Genomic DNA, 19660 nt, shown 5'->3' on the forward strand with positions numbered 1-19660 from the left:
GGAATTTAAACATTAAACAGATCATGTTAGGACACAGCACTGGAATATGAACAGTAAAAATCTTGCAACTACCTCTCCTTGATGCATGTTTCCCATTGAGCAGACAGACCGCTGCTGCAACAGATGGAGCAGCATTGCATAATACATCCCAGGTGTTAAATCTACGCATCAAAAAGTTTTTCCAAGACTTTTACACTTACATTCTTGTATTGCTAGTTTTATTTACTATGACTGACTTCCCACTCTGGTCCACGTTGTGCTCTAATCCAAAGTAAGCAGCTACCCTGTGCAACAGCATTCTATGGTAAGATGTCATCGGGGGAAACTTTTTTCTTGGAACTCTGGAAAAAAGGAGTAGTAGCTTTATTTAATCAACAGGAACAGTCTTGAACTCTTTTCTTCCCTATAGGAGTACAGTACTTACTCATTATTACCAATGAAATCTAAAATTTCCTGTTCTAATTTCAGCAGCATCATTCTGTCCCTGAAAATAAAAACACAGCAACTCACATATGAGACACTCCAATAACTGTGGCTGTATTCATCTTAAGAATACACAGATGAGATCTATGATCAAGGGATGATGGGAGACTGCAAACAGGACCAGCAGGTGTCAAATGCAGTATTTTTAGGACAACATTCATCCTCAAGCTATATTGTATTGAACCTGCCTAGTGAAACTATCTCAGAATATAAAGATCCCCCAGGTAATGACTACCCAGTAGGCTCAACAGTAAATAGTCATTGAGAAGACAGTCTCAAGAAGCAGGAAGAGCAGTGACTAGGCTGTCTCTTGTTGGTTAGCTTGGGTATTAAGGTTCACAGAGGCCTGAACTGGCCCTTGGATAGTGAAGCACATCCTGGGATCACTGAGACAGTGACAGAGCACTGGTAACGGGAGGCACTACTACAACGTACCAACAACCAAGTGCTTAAAAACTGGCACAAACTGCAGTGTGATGAGATTAAGAGAGCACAGAGAAGCGAAAACTCAAGGTGACAGAAACGAACATTGGTCTTAAAAATCTTGATGCCAATTCAAATAAATTATTAACATGTAATGAAATTAACTGCCTCATAATACATAGTCTGCACACATCAGATAACTAACCTTCCCTGTTACCATGGATGGAAATCCAGAACAGACCTTAACCTACCATTTCTTATTTTCATTGGGATGCTTTATGATTTCAAATAGGAACAATGTAAGAGTCTAGCAGAGGTCCATGTTAACTAATTTTACTCTCTAGGACAAAATGGTGCTGGCCCCTTATTATACTTCATTTTACACAAGTAAAATGGAATCCAAATAATTTATCACACTGGAAATAATAACTATAATATTAATGAGTAGGATTGGAATAGCTTTTGCAACAGCAGCACAATTCCAAAATAATTTCTTGCCTTGTATGTATAGCCACAGACCTAGTACGAAACCCCAGTGAGGAAAAGAACAAACAAGACACGCAGCAAGCATCCAGTAAACCTCAAAGCAACAGAACCATGTCAGCTCTGTTGCTAACAAGTAACGGACTTGAATTAGGTCAGATTTTGTTTCTGATGTGCAGAGTGAAGATGCGTCTAATGATGGTTATATGGTACAGCTTAAAAAAAAATTCCTTTGGCTATAAATTCAGTACAAGGCAGATTAAAGTAAGAGAAGGCAGTTTGGTCTCTAACAAGAAGATGCTAAGAGAGTACAAGTTTTAGAGACATAGTTTTTGAGTACTTTCAGGGAGAGAACAGAACTTGTTATTTGCCTATTGAACATTAAAAATATTTAAACCATTTAAATGTCCTAATCCTCTGTCCATGTAACACACAAATTACAGTGGATTGGTGTTCCAGACAGCCTGCACAGCAAGATCTCATCCTCAATAACTGACATGTGGTGTTAGACATTGAAGAGATGAAAAAAAAAAAAAAAAGGTGGAGTGACACTTCAGGCAACAAGGAAGACAAAGTTGACATTACTGATACTTACCTGGGATTATTTTTTAATGTATTTACTAAAAATTCATGAAGATCTATACCAGTGGAATCTGTATACTCCTGGCTGGAATCTAAGGGTGAGGGGGAAGAGAACAAAATTACACTTTAAAAAAAACACCGACACTATTGTTTTCCATTTATGTCTGAACATAGTATTTATGGATTAATACTATGTTACTATTAGGCATGTTATTTCCAAAATCAAACAATTCCAGTTTCCAGGGAAAAACCTCAGATGTAAAAAACAAAACAGAAAACCCAACAACATCACCACTCAATCCCCTAATTCAAATGTGAAAGAAGCAAAAGCTTCAGTAACACTGCCAATCTACTACCAAATTGCTATACACATTTTGAAGCAGTGTATTACCTTGATTCACCTGACTCCCATCAGTCTTCCAGGTTTTAATAAACTACATTGCACTGTTGTATACACTTCTGTGGACCAGCAACTGATGTACAGCTGGATGTTGCCTGAAGAAATATTGTCATTCCAAATGTACTACAAAAGTTATTTTGTATTATTAAAAATTCTTTTTCTGTTGGGCTTTCTTTTCACAACATAATGTTTAGAAGTTTTCAAAAAGAAGTCTCACAAGCTCATGTGTCCTTCCTGGTTTCAATTAAACTAAGTATTCACACTTAGGTTTTCTTCTCTAAAATCTGTCACTGAAAGAAATTATTTAACACCAAATCTTCCCTAACATGAGCACCTTTCAGGGTTCCAGGTCTTAGAATTCAGAGCTGTAGGATTTTTGTGACTACACTTCTTCCAAGAACTACTTGTATGTTAACCTAGTCGCAAGTTAAGCACTGCTTAAACTTATGCCTAGATCCTGGCTGCTCCAGGTCTTGCAGTGGTCACTATGGAGCACAAAGATTGCAAATCAACTTCTATTAGCAATAAAAGCACTACTGCACAAAGAAGTAAAGGATTTGGTGGAAACAGAATCTATGCAGGCTTTTTTGTTAGAAGCAACAGTGCCAGCACAGCAGCCTCTCTTGGCATAGTGGGAAAAAGGCTGACCGAAGTGTCCCATCTTCAAGTGAGACACAGACTTTTCCTGGACAAAATCCAAGTCCACCTCAGGACAGGGAATCTCTAGTTCCCTAAAAAATGATAGTGGGTTGCTTCATGTGCAGAGCTTGTTACGCTATCCATCCTGCCTGTGTATTATCAAAAGAGTATAAATGTAACCAAGCAAATTTGAGCATTTATGGTTTGCGATTGCTTTTGATCCTGAGGACAAGGGGAAGAAAAGGGTATGCCTGGTAAAACAGCTTTAAGATTCAGTAATTATTAATCTTTTTTTAATTTGCAAGTGACAATAACTTAGTTATAATTGCTAGAAGACTGATGATAAAATTCCATCATTTTCTATTTTAGCACATCCTAAATTGGACATAACTAATATTACTAACCTTCAGAGGAGCTATTAGGTGAATTTAGAACAGTTCTCGCTACCTTACACATTTTGTCACTTTCCTCTGAACTCCTCAACATTACCTATGGTGTTGGGTGGTTTTGCTGAGGGTTTGGTTTAATTTTTTTTTTTTTTTTGAAGAGGTGAAATGTCTGTTTGGTTTTAGGCAGGATGAGGCAGTTTGTGGGTTTTTTTGTTGTTGTTTGTTTCCCTCTAACTTTACAAGGTCAGCATGTACCATAAAGACTGAGTAAGTTAGCTCTAAAAGAATACCTTTTTTTTTTTTCCTTTAAGGCATCACTTCAAGGCCTGAGGTTTATAAATGCAATTATGCTCTGCATTTCAGTGCTTTTTATTTCACAAATATCTGGCTGCCAGGTAGGATGAGGATCACTGAAATGCCACATGAGGAGGGTCTTATGGAACTGAGGGACATAAGATGGACAAGTACCACCTGTCTCAGTAAGAATCCTATCCATAAAGATATTTCTTATACACTAGCTGATGTAATATGTTTAGATAAACATTCTGGATTCTTTCTTCAAAGCAAGAACTGTACAATATTAAAAACATTAAATATATATTAGATGCATAACTATTAAACCAAAAACATAATACTTGTCATATTTATGTAGTTACACCCTTGCTCCAAAACTTTAAAAAAAAAAAAAAAAAAAATAGAAACTATCAAAAGTAAAATAACAAGAACATTGACTTCTGTTGAATGAAGGCCAGAAAAAAGGTAGTTGTCATTTTCACTTAAGTTTTACAAATCCTGTAACAACAAAGTCTAAGAATAAGATAACTTCCACTGACTACTCAAGTCAGTTTTCCAAAGAACACTTGGACCCAACTGAGGCAACACAATTGCTTTTATGCTGGTCTGCACAGCTAGGCAGGCAAGAAAGGAAAAACATTTGCTGGAGTACACGTGTCTGATGAAGCCTCAAAAGCACTGTACCCTCTGGGACCAGTTCCTTCTCCAGCTCAAAGACGGCCGAGCTGTTTGCTTCATTTGCTAATAAAAACCCCCGATGTTTATTCCATCATGATCTGGAAGCAAACTACATTTTCTCTAAATATCCTTTATTGACACAGTACATTTAAAAGCACGATGACAGATAGCAAACCTCTTGATAACATTTTTCTGGACAATTTATCACTGGATTTTTCCTTTTCTGTTTCATCTTTTGCAGGCTTTTCTTCTTTTTCAAAAGACTGTGACAACTGGATCTGAATTTTCTCCTGTCAAGAGTAAAAATCAGTCATCATGGGAATCATGTCAAACAACACCTGCAGAAGAACTGTTTTGTACTATATTACCTGCAATATAAAGAAGGAATGAAAAAAACAATTGCCTTCATTTTCCTTCTGATCCCACATGTACTTTATGTGACCACAAAATGAAATTATTTATCAGTAAATCAAAAACTATAGAGAAGGCACAGAAATTACCATACACATTCTAGAATTTACACACAATTCCAGGCCCTGAATGCCATTTCAAAATGAATACAAAAGTATCTTATTTGATACATTTAAGTAATGCATCACCATTCTTCACAGCCCTTGCCTATAAAAGTTTATTTCAAATTTAAATTTGATTTATACCAGGAAGAAAAAACAAAACAAAACAGACGTTTCAATCTAAGACAGAGCAGCATTCCCAGATCCGCAAAAAAGGAAAACATTTAGAGTGCGATATTTCAAGGCAAAACTTGTAAACCTTACTATCCTCCATGCTTAGATTCTGAACTTCCTGCATATTTTGACAGAGTGGCTTTGTGTCTCATCTCAAAATCCTTTGTCTTATACAAGCAGGTGAATGATCACAAAACCAGTTTCTCATATACAGAAAAAAAAAAGCTTCCCTCTGAAATTACAGTGACACAATGGTCCCCTAAATAGTGGATAACTGTAATTTGGTTTTCATGCCTTTTTACTCTAACAATTTGTCAGTGAAGGACCAATATATTTCAGATAGAAAAACAGGCTGCAGGAGGAGAGACACCAGTGTCTGAATGACTCCAAGAGGATGCAAGAGGATGAGTGGCAAGGTCCCGTAAGAGCAACGCTCCCCCATTACCTTTCACCTGGAAATCACACAAATGTCAATTTTACCCCTCCAGATGCTAAGCGAGTTGAAGCTGCTGTCACTCCCCACCTGAGAATATCTGTTCCTTCCTAACCCAAAGAACCTTCCTCTCACCCATTCCCAGCTATCACTCTTCTGTCCTGCACCTAATCCTTTCCCACACAAGTCCTCACTCTTCTTCATACCCATTCCCAGCCATATCCAGGCGCATGCTCTAAGCCTCTCCTCGTATGTCATGCCACAGACTTGAGCTCACTCACGTAAGCTAGCCAGGGTTAAATATAGTCAGGTTCACCAAGGCTAAAGACGCATCCTTGCACAACCTGCAGTAAAGCTCCTTCCTGCCCCAGCACACCAAACTGCTCCCTCTCCCTTGGTCCCTTCAGAGCTGGGCAATGGGAAACGTATGCTAATTAGGGTACAATATACATTTTTGGAGTAACAACTTTTTCAAATGAGGAAAAAAATTAGCTGACAGTTCTAGCCGCTCTCTCATTATGACTTTTTCCCCTGCATTAAATGTTCTAATTAAATTTATTCACTCATGTACACCCTGCAAAACAGAATTACAAGTGTGAAGACTTCTCACCTTTTATGAGATATTCTATACCCAAGTCTGGTTAAAACCACTCTCAATCACTAACAGCAAACTCCCTTGTATAATTCTTTCCTAGTCTTGAGAATTCACTTGACTACAAACCTTAAAACAAGTTCAAACCAAATATCTGCAGTTCTCACCTCATAAATCTGAGTGTAATTCCAATGAGCAATTTATTTGTCACTACAAAGGTATTACACCTACTGTTCACCTTGTAGCTGTATAACAGTTATTTGAGGAAGAAGGAAACATGGTTTATGTCTTATTAAGAAATAATTTCTGATTTGCATCCACCCATATGATACTCTCCATTTTACAATACAAAGCTCTAAGTAAAGAAAATCATACTCTGATTTTCCTTCACTAAACTTGATTGACTATGTATTCTAAACTTATCACGAGTAAAAGCGTGCAGCAATAATTTAGTCAAAGGATTTCAGCAAGTAATCATTTTCATACTTCTTTTCCTAACAAGGGCTAAAAAAGGCACAGCCATCTGAACAGCCAGTTCTTCTACTGCCACCAATTCTACTTCAAAGTGTGCTACAACAGAACTGTGCACCAAAGGGCACTTTCTTGTGATTTCATGCTATAAAAACTGTAGCATCTAATTAAATATGACCTACTTGACTGAAAAGCTGTTGAAAAAAAAATTTAACTTCTTATTCCCTGTAATTCTTTTAATCCCTCATTTGTAAGGGGTCTTTTCTGGCATACTGATTTAACAGACTCCTCACAGTAACTCAGATGATCACCTATCTGAAGTCTTCACGGTACAAGAAAAAACAGACACCAAATCCTGGTTAAACAAGAAAAAGCTAAACAGAAAAGCCAAACCCTCAAAACCTGATAAAGTACTGCAGCTAAAAATACTTGAGAAAAAGCTAAGAGTCAGGAAACATTACAGAATATTACTGGAAGGTCCTACATATCCTGGGGTCTTGGCTCTTTACCAGCTATCTCTAAAGCCACCAATTGCCTGAATTTACACAAGTCAGTATAAGCTGACATTACAGACCCTGGTCTTCTCCCGCCACTCCTCCTCCTTTGCGTTGTTTTATTTTGCTAAAGAAGAAAAAGTTCCATCTTTTGATGGTTTATTTACTTGTTACACATAACTGTCATTGAGAGGAAAACAGGCTTTCCTTAAGCAGAGGTGAAACGGATCATCCTTTGCTGGCATTCATACTTCACATCAGAGCATACAGAATCAGAACAACCCCAGCATCAGGTGTTTAGAGAAAGGACAGCAAGAGGATACTTAGCATATTTAGAAAGGTAAAAGATCAAATAAATCAGTTGCGTTCTTCCTCCTGTAATAAACTGGTAAGTTTGTATCTTCATAGCACCTTTTATTAAACAGCTGCCAGTGCTTCTAAACAATTAAGGCTTAAAAAATTTGTGAGCTCTTACCAAGGTTTCTCAGGAAGGAATAGTATCTTTTTTCATGTCACAATCGTTCAAGGAAATACAAACAAGCATATCAGAAAATAAATTTATCTGCTTGGTCTGTCCATGTCTTTTCTTTAGAGCCTTCTGAGAAGCAGCCAGGGGTGGCAGCAGTGACTTGCTAAGTGACTTCTACACCTGCATGTTTCATCCTGCTAAGAGCTGCTGTAGACACAAGTCTGGAAGGGGTGACTGACAAACAGTCACAGGCAAGAATAGAGAGTTATCCCAAAATTCACGTTTCCTTAGTTGAGTGAGTTTCATCCTATCAAGTCTAACATTGTCTAATCATTGCAAATTGGGATTCTTCAAGTGTTATCAGCAGCTTTAACCTGAATTTCATTTTCATGAACTCTTAAAATTTGTTTTAAGTGTGAAAACGAAACCAGAAGCCATTTTTCAGTTGCAATCACAGACACAACAGAGCAGTGACTCTTCCAGCAAGGGGAAGCAATCACAGAGGTTATTTGTGTGCTGTCATAGAGGCCAGTGTGAGACAGTCTCTCCCTTCACCTAGCTGGTGGACCTCCCCCCACACATCCCAGGCACAATTAATGCATTCAAGTCATGCTTCAAAGTGTGAGGCTTGAGGCAGCCTGCAGTAGCTGGTGCTTGCAGAACTCTTCCATGCCATTCCCAAAGATTCTCTGGGAAATAAAGCAAAACGGGTGAAAAAAAAACTCCTTGTATGGGTTTTTATATAGGGTCCTGGAAGACCCATGCCCCATAGAAGGTGCACTCCAGCATCAGAACTTGTAGAAAACTCCTACTTCTAACTCTTCTTTCACACACATTTCTCCACTCTGCAGGGAAGAATTCAGTTTCTTCTCTCAATGCATAGTTACTGACTGGGATTCATAATTGATTTTTTCTGGATTACTGTTTATAAAAAAAAACCAGCTAGATCTTATTTTGTTTCTTAATATACAATTCCATATCCTGCACCCTACATGAATTTAAGATTTAAGACTTTCATCAAATTAGAAGGGCCAGTTTCAAAATTTCTCCGGTCAGCTCTTCACATACTGGTATATTAGTGAAAGACTACAAAAAATATGGTCTCATTTTTCCCAAGGAAAAAACCTCAAGTATCTTGGATACTCAGTGATTCAATCTTACAAAACTTTAAACTAGCCTGACAAATAATTACGTGAGTTCTAAATCTCTCTCCCTCCCCAGAACTGAATTACCACTCCCCTAGTAAAACCCTCTCACACCCTGCTATTCTGCTGGTTCCTTCTGCTTGTTAAGAAAAGAACATTTTCACAAAGAGACAGTTTAGAAGCTTTTCAAGTAACAGCTAAATAAGCCAACATACTTCGAGCAAACCACTAAAGGTCATTTCAGTTTTGCTAGGAGTGGAAAGAGAAAAGTATTTTGATACCCTTCATTTGTACACTGTAGTTTATACACAGAACTGAAACTAGTAATTGTATCCTACTCTAAAAAATACAGACTGATATGAAGGTAAAGTCATGAAAACTAGATTTTGCTTTAAAGCCTCTAAAGTTTGGTGGGGTTTTTGGCTTTTTTTTTTTTAAATATTAACATATTTCACCCAGCATTTAGAAATTTCTTTAAGTGTTCCATCATCTTAACAGATTACTCTTCAGACATACCTCTAGCATGTGTTAATGGTACTATGAGCAATTAAGACTAATATGCAGGCATGCAGTTAAAACACTAGAACTTACAACTGCCTAAATTTTCTAAATATAAAAAGCCAATAAATGATGTTGCATATTAATAATTATCCTGTCATGCTGATGGCAGACAGCACTTACACAGTTCAAGATTGGCTCAAATGCACTGTAACACTAGAAAGCTACAACTAACAAAATCACTCTTCCTGTTCCCCAGACATCAACCATTACAGTTCAGAAAAACAAGGCAGCAAATTCTTCATCAGGTATTACCACCTCTATTAAAGCTGTATTTAAAAAAAAAAATAAAAATAAAATAACAACAGATCGTGTCTTCATATTTAAGGATTACCCAAAAGATTTCCTTCTGAACAATAAGTTACTTTAAATTGTTTCAGAAACGTCAGTAACGTGATTTTTACCTGGAGGTCCTGTGATATTTCAGCTGTGGGAGGTGGTGGGTATTCTTCACATACAGCAAGGCTCCGAACTAACTTTAACTTTGTGTTTGACTAAAGGAAAGTATGTAAAATTAAAAACTATGGCTTATATTAAAAATATATATAAATATACCATAAGCCGTTATTTTTCCATTCATTTTATGTAAAACAAAATGGCTGGAAACTGCATTTTTAATATTTTTAATAGAATAAGTAATTTCCTTTAGGATGAAAATATCCAAGTAATTGCAGCTTTTGAAGGCACTGCCAGCACAATAGATCACATCTAATGAAAAGTAAATAAAATCTTTGGGAAAGTGTTTCTCTCTGTAACAATAAAAAGCCACTGAAAATATAAAGGCAAACCACAAAAGCAGACAACTAGGCAAGACAAAAACCCAACAGAATAAAACAAAGCTTCAATGCCAAAAAATAAAACTAAAGGCACTTTTCACAAAGTAACAAAGCTTCACCAAGCATGAAGGGCTTCCTTAGCATGCCAGCACACAAGTCTACCATACCTTCGACCTTTTTGCTGTCTGTCCAAAAGACTGCACTGGCCGCTGAATGATAGGCACAACAGAAAAGGTTTATATTAAACTCAATAGAACAGCTTTAATAATGCAGAAGTCTATACAAGAGGAAGCTTTCACAGTTATTACTGACATGATGGTCCAATCTGTAAAAGGATCAGGAGGTGCTTTTGGCTGAAGGATAATGTGCCCCTCCCAGTTTCACTGTGCTTATCCTTGATTTCTCCCTTTCATTTATTGAGAACAGATACTACAGGAATTCAACAGGAAGCAAGCATTATTCCTGTTCAGTAAGACCCCAGCAGCTTACTGTAAATTCTCACGTCCTAATTTCCTTGACATGACACGGCTTTATAAATTTTATTCCTATTCCTGAAACCTACCTGGAAAAATTAGATTAAAAAAGGGGGGAGGAACCAAAGGAAAACATTGCCTTTATCAGGGGAACAGATGACCACCTATCATAAGCAGGTCAAAACATATTTGGTGGTTGGTTATTGTGTGTGGGTTTTGTTTTTTAGGTTTTTTCCTTTTTTCTTTTCCTTTTCTTTCATCTTAGGACTTATGGAAATGGATTTCAAGATGGGCTACTGGTCAAATTTTTTTTTTTTTTTCCTTTAATTCACTAACTTACTATGCATTAATTTTTTCTCTCTCTTCCCAGATCCCTTGTTCTATTACTACTCTTTCTTTTAATGTGTGGGGTGGTTTTTTTGTTTGGTTGGTTTTTAACCAGTTTTACTACAGTATGCACAATTGAAAGGTACATTTGAAATCAACAAAAGCATTTAACAATTTCTTAACTGCATAGGTAAACTCACTCAACCCCTGTGCCAGCTACACAGGAGCACTTACAGTGGCATAATGTAACTTAAGGATCAGTGTCACTGTAGAACTGAAGAACAGACAAGCCTTTAACAGAACTGGTTTTACTGAGCATAGGCCAAATGTTTGTCAGGAAAAAGTAACACTGGTAATGTAATTTCAAATGTTTTTAAGGGCCTTAATTTCTTAGTAAGACTCACATGTTGCTAAAAAGAACACCTAGCCAACAGTAAAGGTTTCTACCTTGTGAAGGCAGCAGAAACCCTATTTCTCTTACTGCCCTCAAGTCGCAAATGCGTTTTTTGGACATTGCATCAGCTTAGCTGAAGAGCAGCAGACCGAGAGCTCATTTAAGCTCATTTCACTATATAACAGGATTTTAAATAGCAGCTCTGAAAACTAACTGAAATCATCATTTTCTTAAAGGAAGCTTGCTGAGATTTTGAACAGCAAGACAGTTCAAATATTTTCTTATCTGGAACAATACAGAGACTTCAAATTTTGCTGTTACCTGCAAAATATTTTTTCCTTTCAATCAGCTATGCTGAAAGCATACTGAAAGCTGGCACTCTGCTTAGCCCTGGCAAAGTTTCTATTACACAAAGCTACTAAACTTCCAAGAACTGGATGATTTCCCAGTCTCATTTCAATTACTCCAGCATCAATTATCTCAGGTGGGTTCAAATCAAGTAGCGTAAACTTAAAATTATATCAGCACTGCCAGTGGAGCCCTCAGTTGACTGTCAAAACAACAAACAAAGAGCATGCACTTGGGTAATTGTTTGCCTTTTGCAAAAATTTGGAAATTTTGAAGCCAGTACATAACTGAGAAGAGTATATGGAAGCAAACCTCCCAGATCCACCATTTTAGAGGCAGGTGTAGGAAATAGCAGAATAAAACCCTATCATCTTAGTTATACAGGACATAAGACATTTTAAATTTGCCAAACAATTCCTAATACTGTTAACCACAACTTTTCACATGAGTTAGAGCTTATTAATGAGATAAGGCATACATATTTCCACCATTTTTCAGAGTGATTTAAAACAAAAACAAAACAAAAAAAAAAGAGGTTGTTGGTAGGAAGCAGGAACTGTATTATAATTAAATTCAGTTAAGGTTTGTACAAAGCACATATCTCATCCTCATCTTACCTCTGTAAAGTCTCAGGAAGCCACTGCAGCCAAAACTGAAGTTTATTCCCACCAGATAAAATAAAGCAAACGCCTCAAAATGCAATTAAGAATTCAATTTCAATATGAAATGATCTAGTATCAAATCTGAATTCTTTGTAAGAATGGTTAAAATTAATGTGGTTTTCAGATTTCACAGTAGGGCAAGTTTGATGGTACATTCCTTTAGGTGTTTGACATGCGTTGTATCTCATCTTCCATTTTGCTTGCAGAATTACAGTTCTGTTTCTGTGTTGGAAAGCCAACCCAACCAACACTGTCAACTATGTTGCATTTAAAGATTTACTGTTTTTTAAAGATAGGTGTTTGCAATCTGTGGTGAATAAGTTAAATCCTAGGATTCAAAGTTAATTCTAGGATATTCAGGGTAGTAAATGAAGGTATTTGAATACCACAGTGCTCAGTTTCATGAGCAACTGACAGTATTTAGGGACCAAACCAACACAAATAACACTGGGGAGAGCTGGGAGGCCAATGTAGGAGGGAGATTCTACATTGACTAAATTGACTCAAACCTCAAAGTTGCACATGAGATAAGTATCATCCCACCCACCATATTAAGACCTGTTATCTGGAAAAAAACTGCCTTGTAAAACAATCCTTTGGTAGCGTGGATTCCTTGCTTTCCTGCATGACTTTAGGGATGTCAAAACCTGAAAAACAAGTCCCCACATCCAGCTGTAACTGTGAGGAATAAGCACCACACACTCGACAGGGAAAAAGCACTGCAATGAATCTGGTATGGCTAGACTGCAGGGACAGTTAAAGTCAGAAAAGGCCTATGATGTAAGGTCTGTGCCTGGAAACCCCCAAAGTCCTGTGACATCAATAGTAACTGCACTCACAAAACCTGAAGACAACTGGGCACAGTTCCTTTCTTGGGCAAACCCACGCCAGCCAAGGATAACTACACTCCCACTGGAACCCCAGGACAACAAGTGGGCAGTCCATGTCGTAGCTGTTAATGCATATTTTCTCCCTTTTTGGGTCTGTGAATTTTAGTTCTGTCCTAGTTCTCAGCATATACTAAGTTTTGCTCCTACAGAGCATCTTTATGTTCTCCATTTGTGAAAAATAATTTATCGCTACTTTAGAATACGTAATCCTTAATGAGTGCAAATTAAGCAATTTCTTCACATTTGCAGCTCTCAAAGACTTTTACTGACTTGAGAAAACACTGTGTAATGAAAGCAAGATTAAAAATAAATTTGTCCCATTTAAAGTCATTATGGGCATGCTTTCAAGCCAGAGTTTAAAAGCAAGTATTCCAAACAATCACATAATGAAAATAATTATTAGGTGTTTGTCTTAAAAAAACAACCAAACTAAACAACTTTTAAGATCAGTTACCATGCTTCATTTCCAGCTACAAAATAAAAAGGGAAGGAGAACAGAGTTTCTCAAATACATAGAATCATATACATCCAGACTTTCTGTAGGAGTATTTGCCTATTTCATTTTTTCCCAATAACCTCCACAGATCATGTATATTAAATGAAATGTAAAGATTTAGAGCTGCCTCCTCTCTCATCACCCTACTGTCTAAACATTTTGGATAAAAGCAGGTCAGGCTCAAGATGGCAAACTAGACATGTGAAAGGTTTTGTGAGCAGGTACTACATCTACTTCTGAAGTTCAGACATTTCAGAGCACAGGCATGACATGACAGACCTGGACAAGGAGTGTTCTAAGGACATTCAGATTTTCACCTTTCTTCTAAATTAGGTCTCAATTTTAAATCCAGTTAAGGGCTACTGTCCTAAAAACTACAGAGAGCTTTATAATACAGAAGGAAAGAATAGTGTGGTCTGTGGTTACTTGCTGTGCTGTATTAGCAAGTAGTAACAGCAATTTTCCATGACACAGTAGAGATGGCTGATGGAAAAATAGTTTCTTCATTGGACACAGGCATTTCAACAGTTCAAGAGTAACCAAACAATACTTTTTAAATCAATAATGATCAGCTAGATTCTAAGTCACATATTTTAGAGACAAAGACAGGTAAATCCTGACGAAAGCAAAACAGCTGGGGAAGAGGCAATGAAAGGCTTCACAGAACCCAAGCTGTGGAATGGAGAAGAAACAAAGGTTTGTGCTGGTATGGAGGGAAAAAACTTGTAGAAACAAAGATGTCTAGTTGCCAAGTTAAAAAAAAAAATCCAATTCCTCCAAAAGACAGGGTTATCTGCTTAATTAGCATAAATTCAAAACAGAATTATACTCATTCAATACAACACATGATACAGTGGATGGATATGACTCCTGCTCACACACCAGCCTCCATCCTTCCATGAGGCTTTTTTGTTGGTGATATTTTAGTTCCACTCTCCACAGTTTGCAAGTATTTTTCCCCGATATATAACAACATGCAGCTTTCTTTCTCAGTCTTTTACTGTCTTAGCAATCATCACTCCATCAAGTACCTTATAACTGCTTATTGATTATTTTCAGTGCAGAGATGACACTAACATTAAGACTAACATTCTTCTCCCCCTAACCCGCATAGTGCATGGATTATCAAATAAGAACAAACCTCATTTTCTAGATCATACATAAATCAACAAAAATTGTTACAGCAATTTAAAATATTCTTTGTTTTTTTTTTTTTTTAATCCTCTAAGACAAATCCAGGCTATTTTTTTTTTTTTATTTCCCAACACATTAACAATGTAACAGCAGTCCTTACAGGAGGATGAAATATTACCTGTCCCACCACCCAATGACAAAACTTCAGACCCCAAGTTCCAGCTAATTGAGAATTAGTATGTTGTCACCTGACCTGGTTAAGATTAACAGATGGGAGACAACAGCGACTGGTGAACCAAAACCACTTTGATCACAAAGAACTACCATAGTGCTGACATGCACAAGACTTCTGTAAAAGTATTTTTCATATGGATGCCTTTTATATCCAGTCCCATTCAAATGTTACTTGATGGTTGCTTAAAAATATGACAATTCAAAAATCTTCCCTAATAATCTCTACATCAATTGTACTCCTCTCACATTGCTTAAATAAACTGTTAGTGCTAGCCACATACTCTAATAAGATTTCTCTCCTACACACTGTACCTCCATCGGTGTATGCAACAGCAAGTAGGTTACTAATGCATGACATCTCAAAATAACATGCAGTTTAGAGCCAGTTACACTTCAAAATATAATCAGCAGTGTCTGGAACTGTGAAGCTCCAGAAACGTAGCTGAATTCAAACAATTACAGGTTGAGACAGAGGACATATCACAGCCTATTTCTTACCTGTCAGTAAAGAAATTAGAACTCAAGTGATACCTACGCTTAGGAGTATCGTTGTAGTTTGCCAATAGGTATGAGACTTACTAAGCAATTAACTACTAGTTTGGAAAGCCAAAACCAAAGCCCCTACAACTCCCACTCCCAGACTGTCCCCTGATATACTCAATCAGTAAATAAAACACCACAACAAATTCTAGTAAGCTTATGATAATCTTCTCTAACATTCCTCAGCAAACACTTTGCTCTTTTTCCCCATCATTACAGTGACAGTTAAGCCACACTTAATTAAAAGTAGCTCATCCAGTGAAATTTCTCTAGTCAAATGATTAAATCATCCATTAGTTAAAAACTTGCTGACTACTTGCTTGCTACTACTGTTGCCAGAAGTTTTGTTTACTATGGACAGGCCAAAATTTGTGTTTTGCATTGGAGCATAAAACCTTCTTTCAGTGAAAAAGTCTCAAATATATAAACACGGATATTTGCATGAGCAGCTCCCACAGTACAAGTGACTAACTTTTACTGACTTAAATCATTGCAAAGGATTTACATTAGCAGGGCTCCACTTTCTAATTGACTGTCTTCCCACCAACTCCAGAAGCCTATAAGCTCCATTTTCAATTACACTACTGACATAACAGCAATATTCTGATGGATACTGCTGGACACAACACTCACATCAGTGCTAAATGAAGACGATAGTAAAGCTGTCTCAATCAAACAACCTTCATCACACAGTAGTTCTGTTTGTCTTGTGTATGCTAGATAATTATTTCAGCCACAAGCTATTACTCTTGTAGAAGAACAAAACTGAGCTGGCAACCCCTTTACCAAACCCTACAGCCACTGACAGCACCAACAGATTGATTACTCTAGACTAGGTCTGACTGTGACAGCAACATTGGCTGGCAGGAATGCAGATTTGCCACATAAGTCTCGCAGAAGCTTCCATGCTGAAATTTGTTGAATGAGAAAACGTGAATGAGATTTTTCCAAATTACTGAACTGTATGAAAATAAATAAACCTTGAATTAATTTTACAGCTCACTACTGGGATATTCTGTTGATTAAAGAAAATATGAGCTCAGCTGTTACATCTACCAGCTTTTCAGTAGCAGTTTTTTCTCCTGTGTTACAGGAGAAGTATTTCATTTTAAGATTTATTTTTTTCCATAAAATTATCTATTTACACTCATCCAGCCTTAATAAAGCCAAAAGATATTGAACTGTAAAACTGTAGTTATTACAGTGGTCTACAAGATTTATTTGGAAGCAATTTAACATAGCAATACACCCTACTTCACTCAGTGGAATACTGAATTGTTAGACTTGAACAAAACTACTCCCACAAGAACCTTTTACTCATTTCTCAATAACAAGAATGTAATAAGCTACTGTCCTACTAACCCATAAGAGAACACTGCCATACCCCATATCCCAGTTGGGACTTTCATCAGAAAATTGTTTATTATTAACCCACAAACACAGAATTCCTATAGAAAATTAGTTTTTGTTAAACAGAAGCTGCTGTGTTTTCTCTGAGATATCTGCGCTGTTTTCTAGGTTGTGCCAGATTTTCAGTTGCTTTCCTTAACTCCTCACCTCATCTAAGACACTTACAGTCATCAATGACTGAGTGGGCAGCCTCAGCCAGGAGTTAGCTCCCATGGGAAAGATCTTTCAGTACTGTGGGGCTGCACAACTGAGACTCAGAGGTATTAAACCCGTTGCCATAAATTCTTATTGGTGTGTTCTCCTTTAACACAAGATATTTTCATGCTATTTTCCCCATCTCCTTCTCACTTGGAATCTGATGCCACGATTTCTTTATAGGCACATCTCCCACCTTGCAAAGGCCATTCTCTTACATGCACCAGCTTTTCAGCATATGCATGAGGACTGCCTAAGCCTTCCTACCTAATAAATCACATACCACAATGGTCCAGTAGTGAAAAAATGGAGGAGAAGGGAGCAGAGGGATTACTAACTGGCAGTCAAGACGGGATGATAGTTGACCAGCTCACTCCTCTGTTAATGCAGGACCTGTTGGTGGCTAGTGCAAGACTCAGACCACTAGCCTCAGGAGCTCTGCTGATTTGATTCCTCTGACACGGAGGGATTTGGATTACCTATGTCTGAGGACTTGGGCCTTACGCTGTACAGCTCTGCTGTAAGTTACCCCTGAGGCACCTGTAAGCTGCACCAGGCTGAAGAGCCCTAGATTGGTGAGCCCCAGTCGGGGCAGCCGTGCTGAGCTGTGCTGCAACGCTTTGCTCACCCAGGCAACACTCAACAGTTTAGTTTTGACCAAACCATGCTATTAGTATGTAGTGTTTTCTTAACACAGCAGTCTCTGAAATTCAGTCAGGATTCAGCAACACCAAAAGACAGCTTGAGTGGCAAGCTTTCCCCTTGTTCTGCTACAATGAAAAGACTCAAGTTCACATATGCACGCAGAACAACACAACTATAGACAAACTCCCATGAAAACTGCTCATCTACTTCAAACAATTTAAAAAGACTGACTCTCATATTTACAAGAATATAAGCAGATAAGTGGGGCAAAGGAGGAAAGGAAGCAATAACCATTTGACTTGCTTCACTAACACCAGTCAGGTTCTCCAGATCTGTACCACAGAAACATCTAAGAGGACCACGAGAGAGGGAGAACAGTAAGACACACATTTATTTAAAGTGATATACTAGTGAAAAACAAAGTGAAAGGCTTCTTACCGGCATATTGGTTTTGCTGTCAGGACAGTTTTCATTCTTTTCTGCTTGAATCTGCTCCTGACTTCTTGATTTTATAAGGTTTTCAACTGGGCCTGTATCTTTAAATTCAGCTTCTGAACCCTTCATTGCATCAGTTTCATCATTTACAGTGAGAATATCAGACATCCTCATTAGAAAAGGTTATTCTAAAATTCTACAAGAAATATGGAACCTTTAGGACAAAGAGAAAGTGGATCACTGAGTAATTTTAAATTAATTTTAAAAAACTATATATGTAAGCAACTACCCCAAAAAAACATGATTTTGCTACAAAAAGTACTCCCTCTCCTGCTATATTTTTTCATGTCTCCTATCAGAGGGAGAGAATGTTCACTTGAAGAGGCTTAAAATAACAGACAAATAACAACTAAGAGTTACACTATAGGATAATGTTTGTAGTTTTGCCCTTCTGTATTTTAAAATAAAAACCTGAGCTTTCAGATACTCCAAATCAAACTAGCTTCCAACAGAAACAAGGGAAGCTTTTCTCATTTGGCACAAGAAGAGTAACACATATAACTTTCTTTTGGAAGGGCTGAAAGTAAATAGATGAATCATAATGCACCAAGCGTCATAATATTAATAAATTTCATTAAAAATTTAAGTTTCCTTTTTGCCAGGTGACAAGTGCATAAGTTCTGAACGCAGCAGCTATCTTACCTAGTAAATATAACAAAACTAGTCTTACTAAAATTACGTAAACTTTCAAAGCAATAAAAAAAGATAGCTGTGGTAATTAGGATAATAACAGCTATTATCAGTAATTTTAATTTATAATAATAATTTTAAGTACTATATAAAGATAACTCTAATGATTAAAGCTATAACAGAGCCACTCCAACTTTTTGTAAGAAATAAGAAACAGAACTTTTTGTCATTACTCAGCTACAGTGCAAGATCTAAACCCAAAATTTTTCTATTTCTTAAAAGAAACAAAGAATAAGACCTGAATGTTTAAAGTACTTCATAGAAAACAAATAAGAGTCAAATAACATTATGGAAAAGTCTAAGTAAGTATCTGATTTTGTACCTGGTATTTCCTACTGTTTGGAGATTGTGGTCTCCCACAAAAATAAAATAAAAGAATCCACAGTTCCTTTTCACAGTTGTCAACCAAGATGTTAGTTGTAATGAACCATCTGGAATCTGGCAGGAGGAGTCCCATGTCCTTATCCCCAGTGTAGAGTCCTGGACAGAACTATGGTGTCTTGGATCAGCAAGAACATCCCTTTTGTATGCCTAAAAACCAAAAAAGGAAACACATGAAACTTTTATTTGGTATGGAAGGGGAGAGAGAACACGATGCCACCCAAGAACTCAGTCGTTTCCAGAAAAAAAGCACAGGAGAAAGCAGCACTTGTCATACCTAGTCATTCTATTTGGTTTATCTAGCAGTAATATTTTTCATTACTATTCCAATATATTTCTGTATTACAGAGT

General features: G+C 37.2%; 1 protein-coding gene across 1 annotated transcript in view; it reads right to left on the minus strand.

Annotated features, from left to right (window-relative positions):
* Positions 1-19437, minus strand: part of R3HDM1 (R3H domain containing 1) — a 52672-nt gene extending 33235 nt beyond the window's left edge. Inside the window, exons 1-8 of the mRNA XM_008936222.1 lie at positions 19251-19437; positions 18182-18392; positions 10163-10204; positions 9624-9713; positions 4547-4661; positions 1985-2063; positions 425-484; positions 201-341 (exon numbers count right to left, since the gene is read on the minus strand). Coding sequence (XP_008934470.1) covers positions 201-341; positions 425-484; positions 1985-2063; positions 4547-4661; positions 9624-9713; positions 10163-10204; positions 18182-18352 — 698 coding nt within the window. The 5' untranslated portion in view covers positions 18353-18392; positions 19251-19437. The remainder of the gene's footprint in view (positions 1-200; positions 342-424; positions 485-1984; positions 2064-4546; positions 4662-9623; positions 9714-10162; positions 10205-18181; positions 18393-19250) is intronic.
* Between the last annotated feature and the right edge of the window lie 223 nt (positions 19438-19660).

Source organism: Merops nubicus, unplaced genomic scaffold, assembly GCF_000691845.1.
Source record: "Merops nubicus isolate BGI_N331 unplaced genomic scaffold, ASM69184v1 scaffold21152, whole genome shotgun sequence".
Lineage (NCBI taxonomy): Eukaryota > Metazoa > Chordata > Aves > Coraciiformes > Meropidae > Merops > Merops nubicus.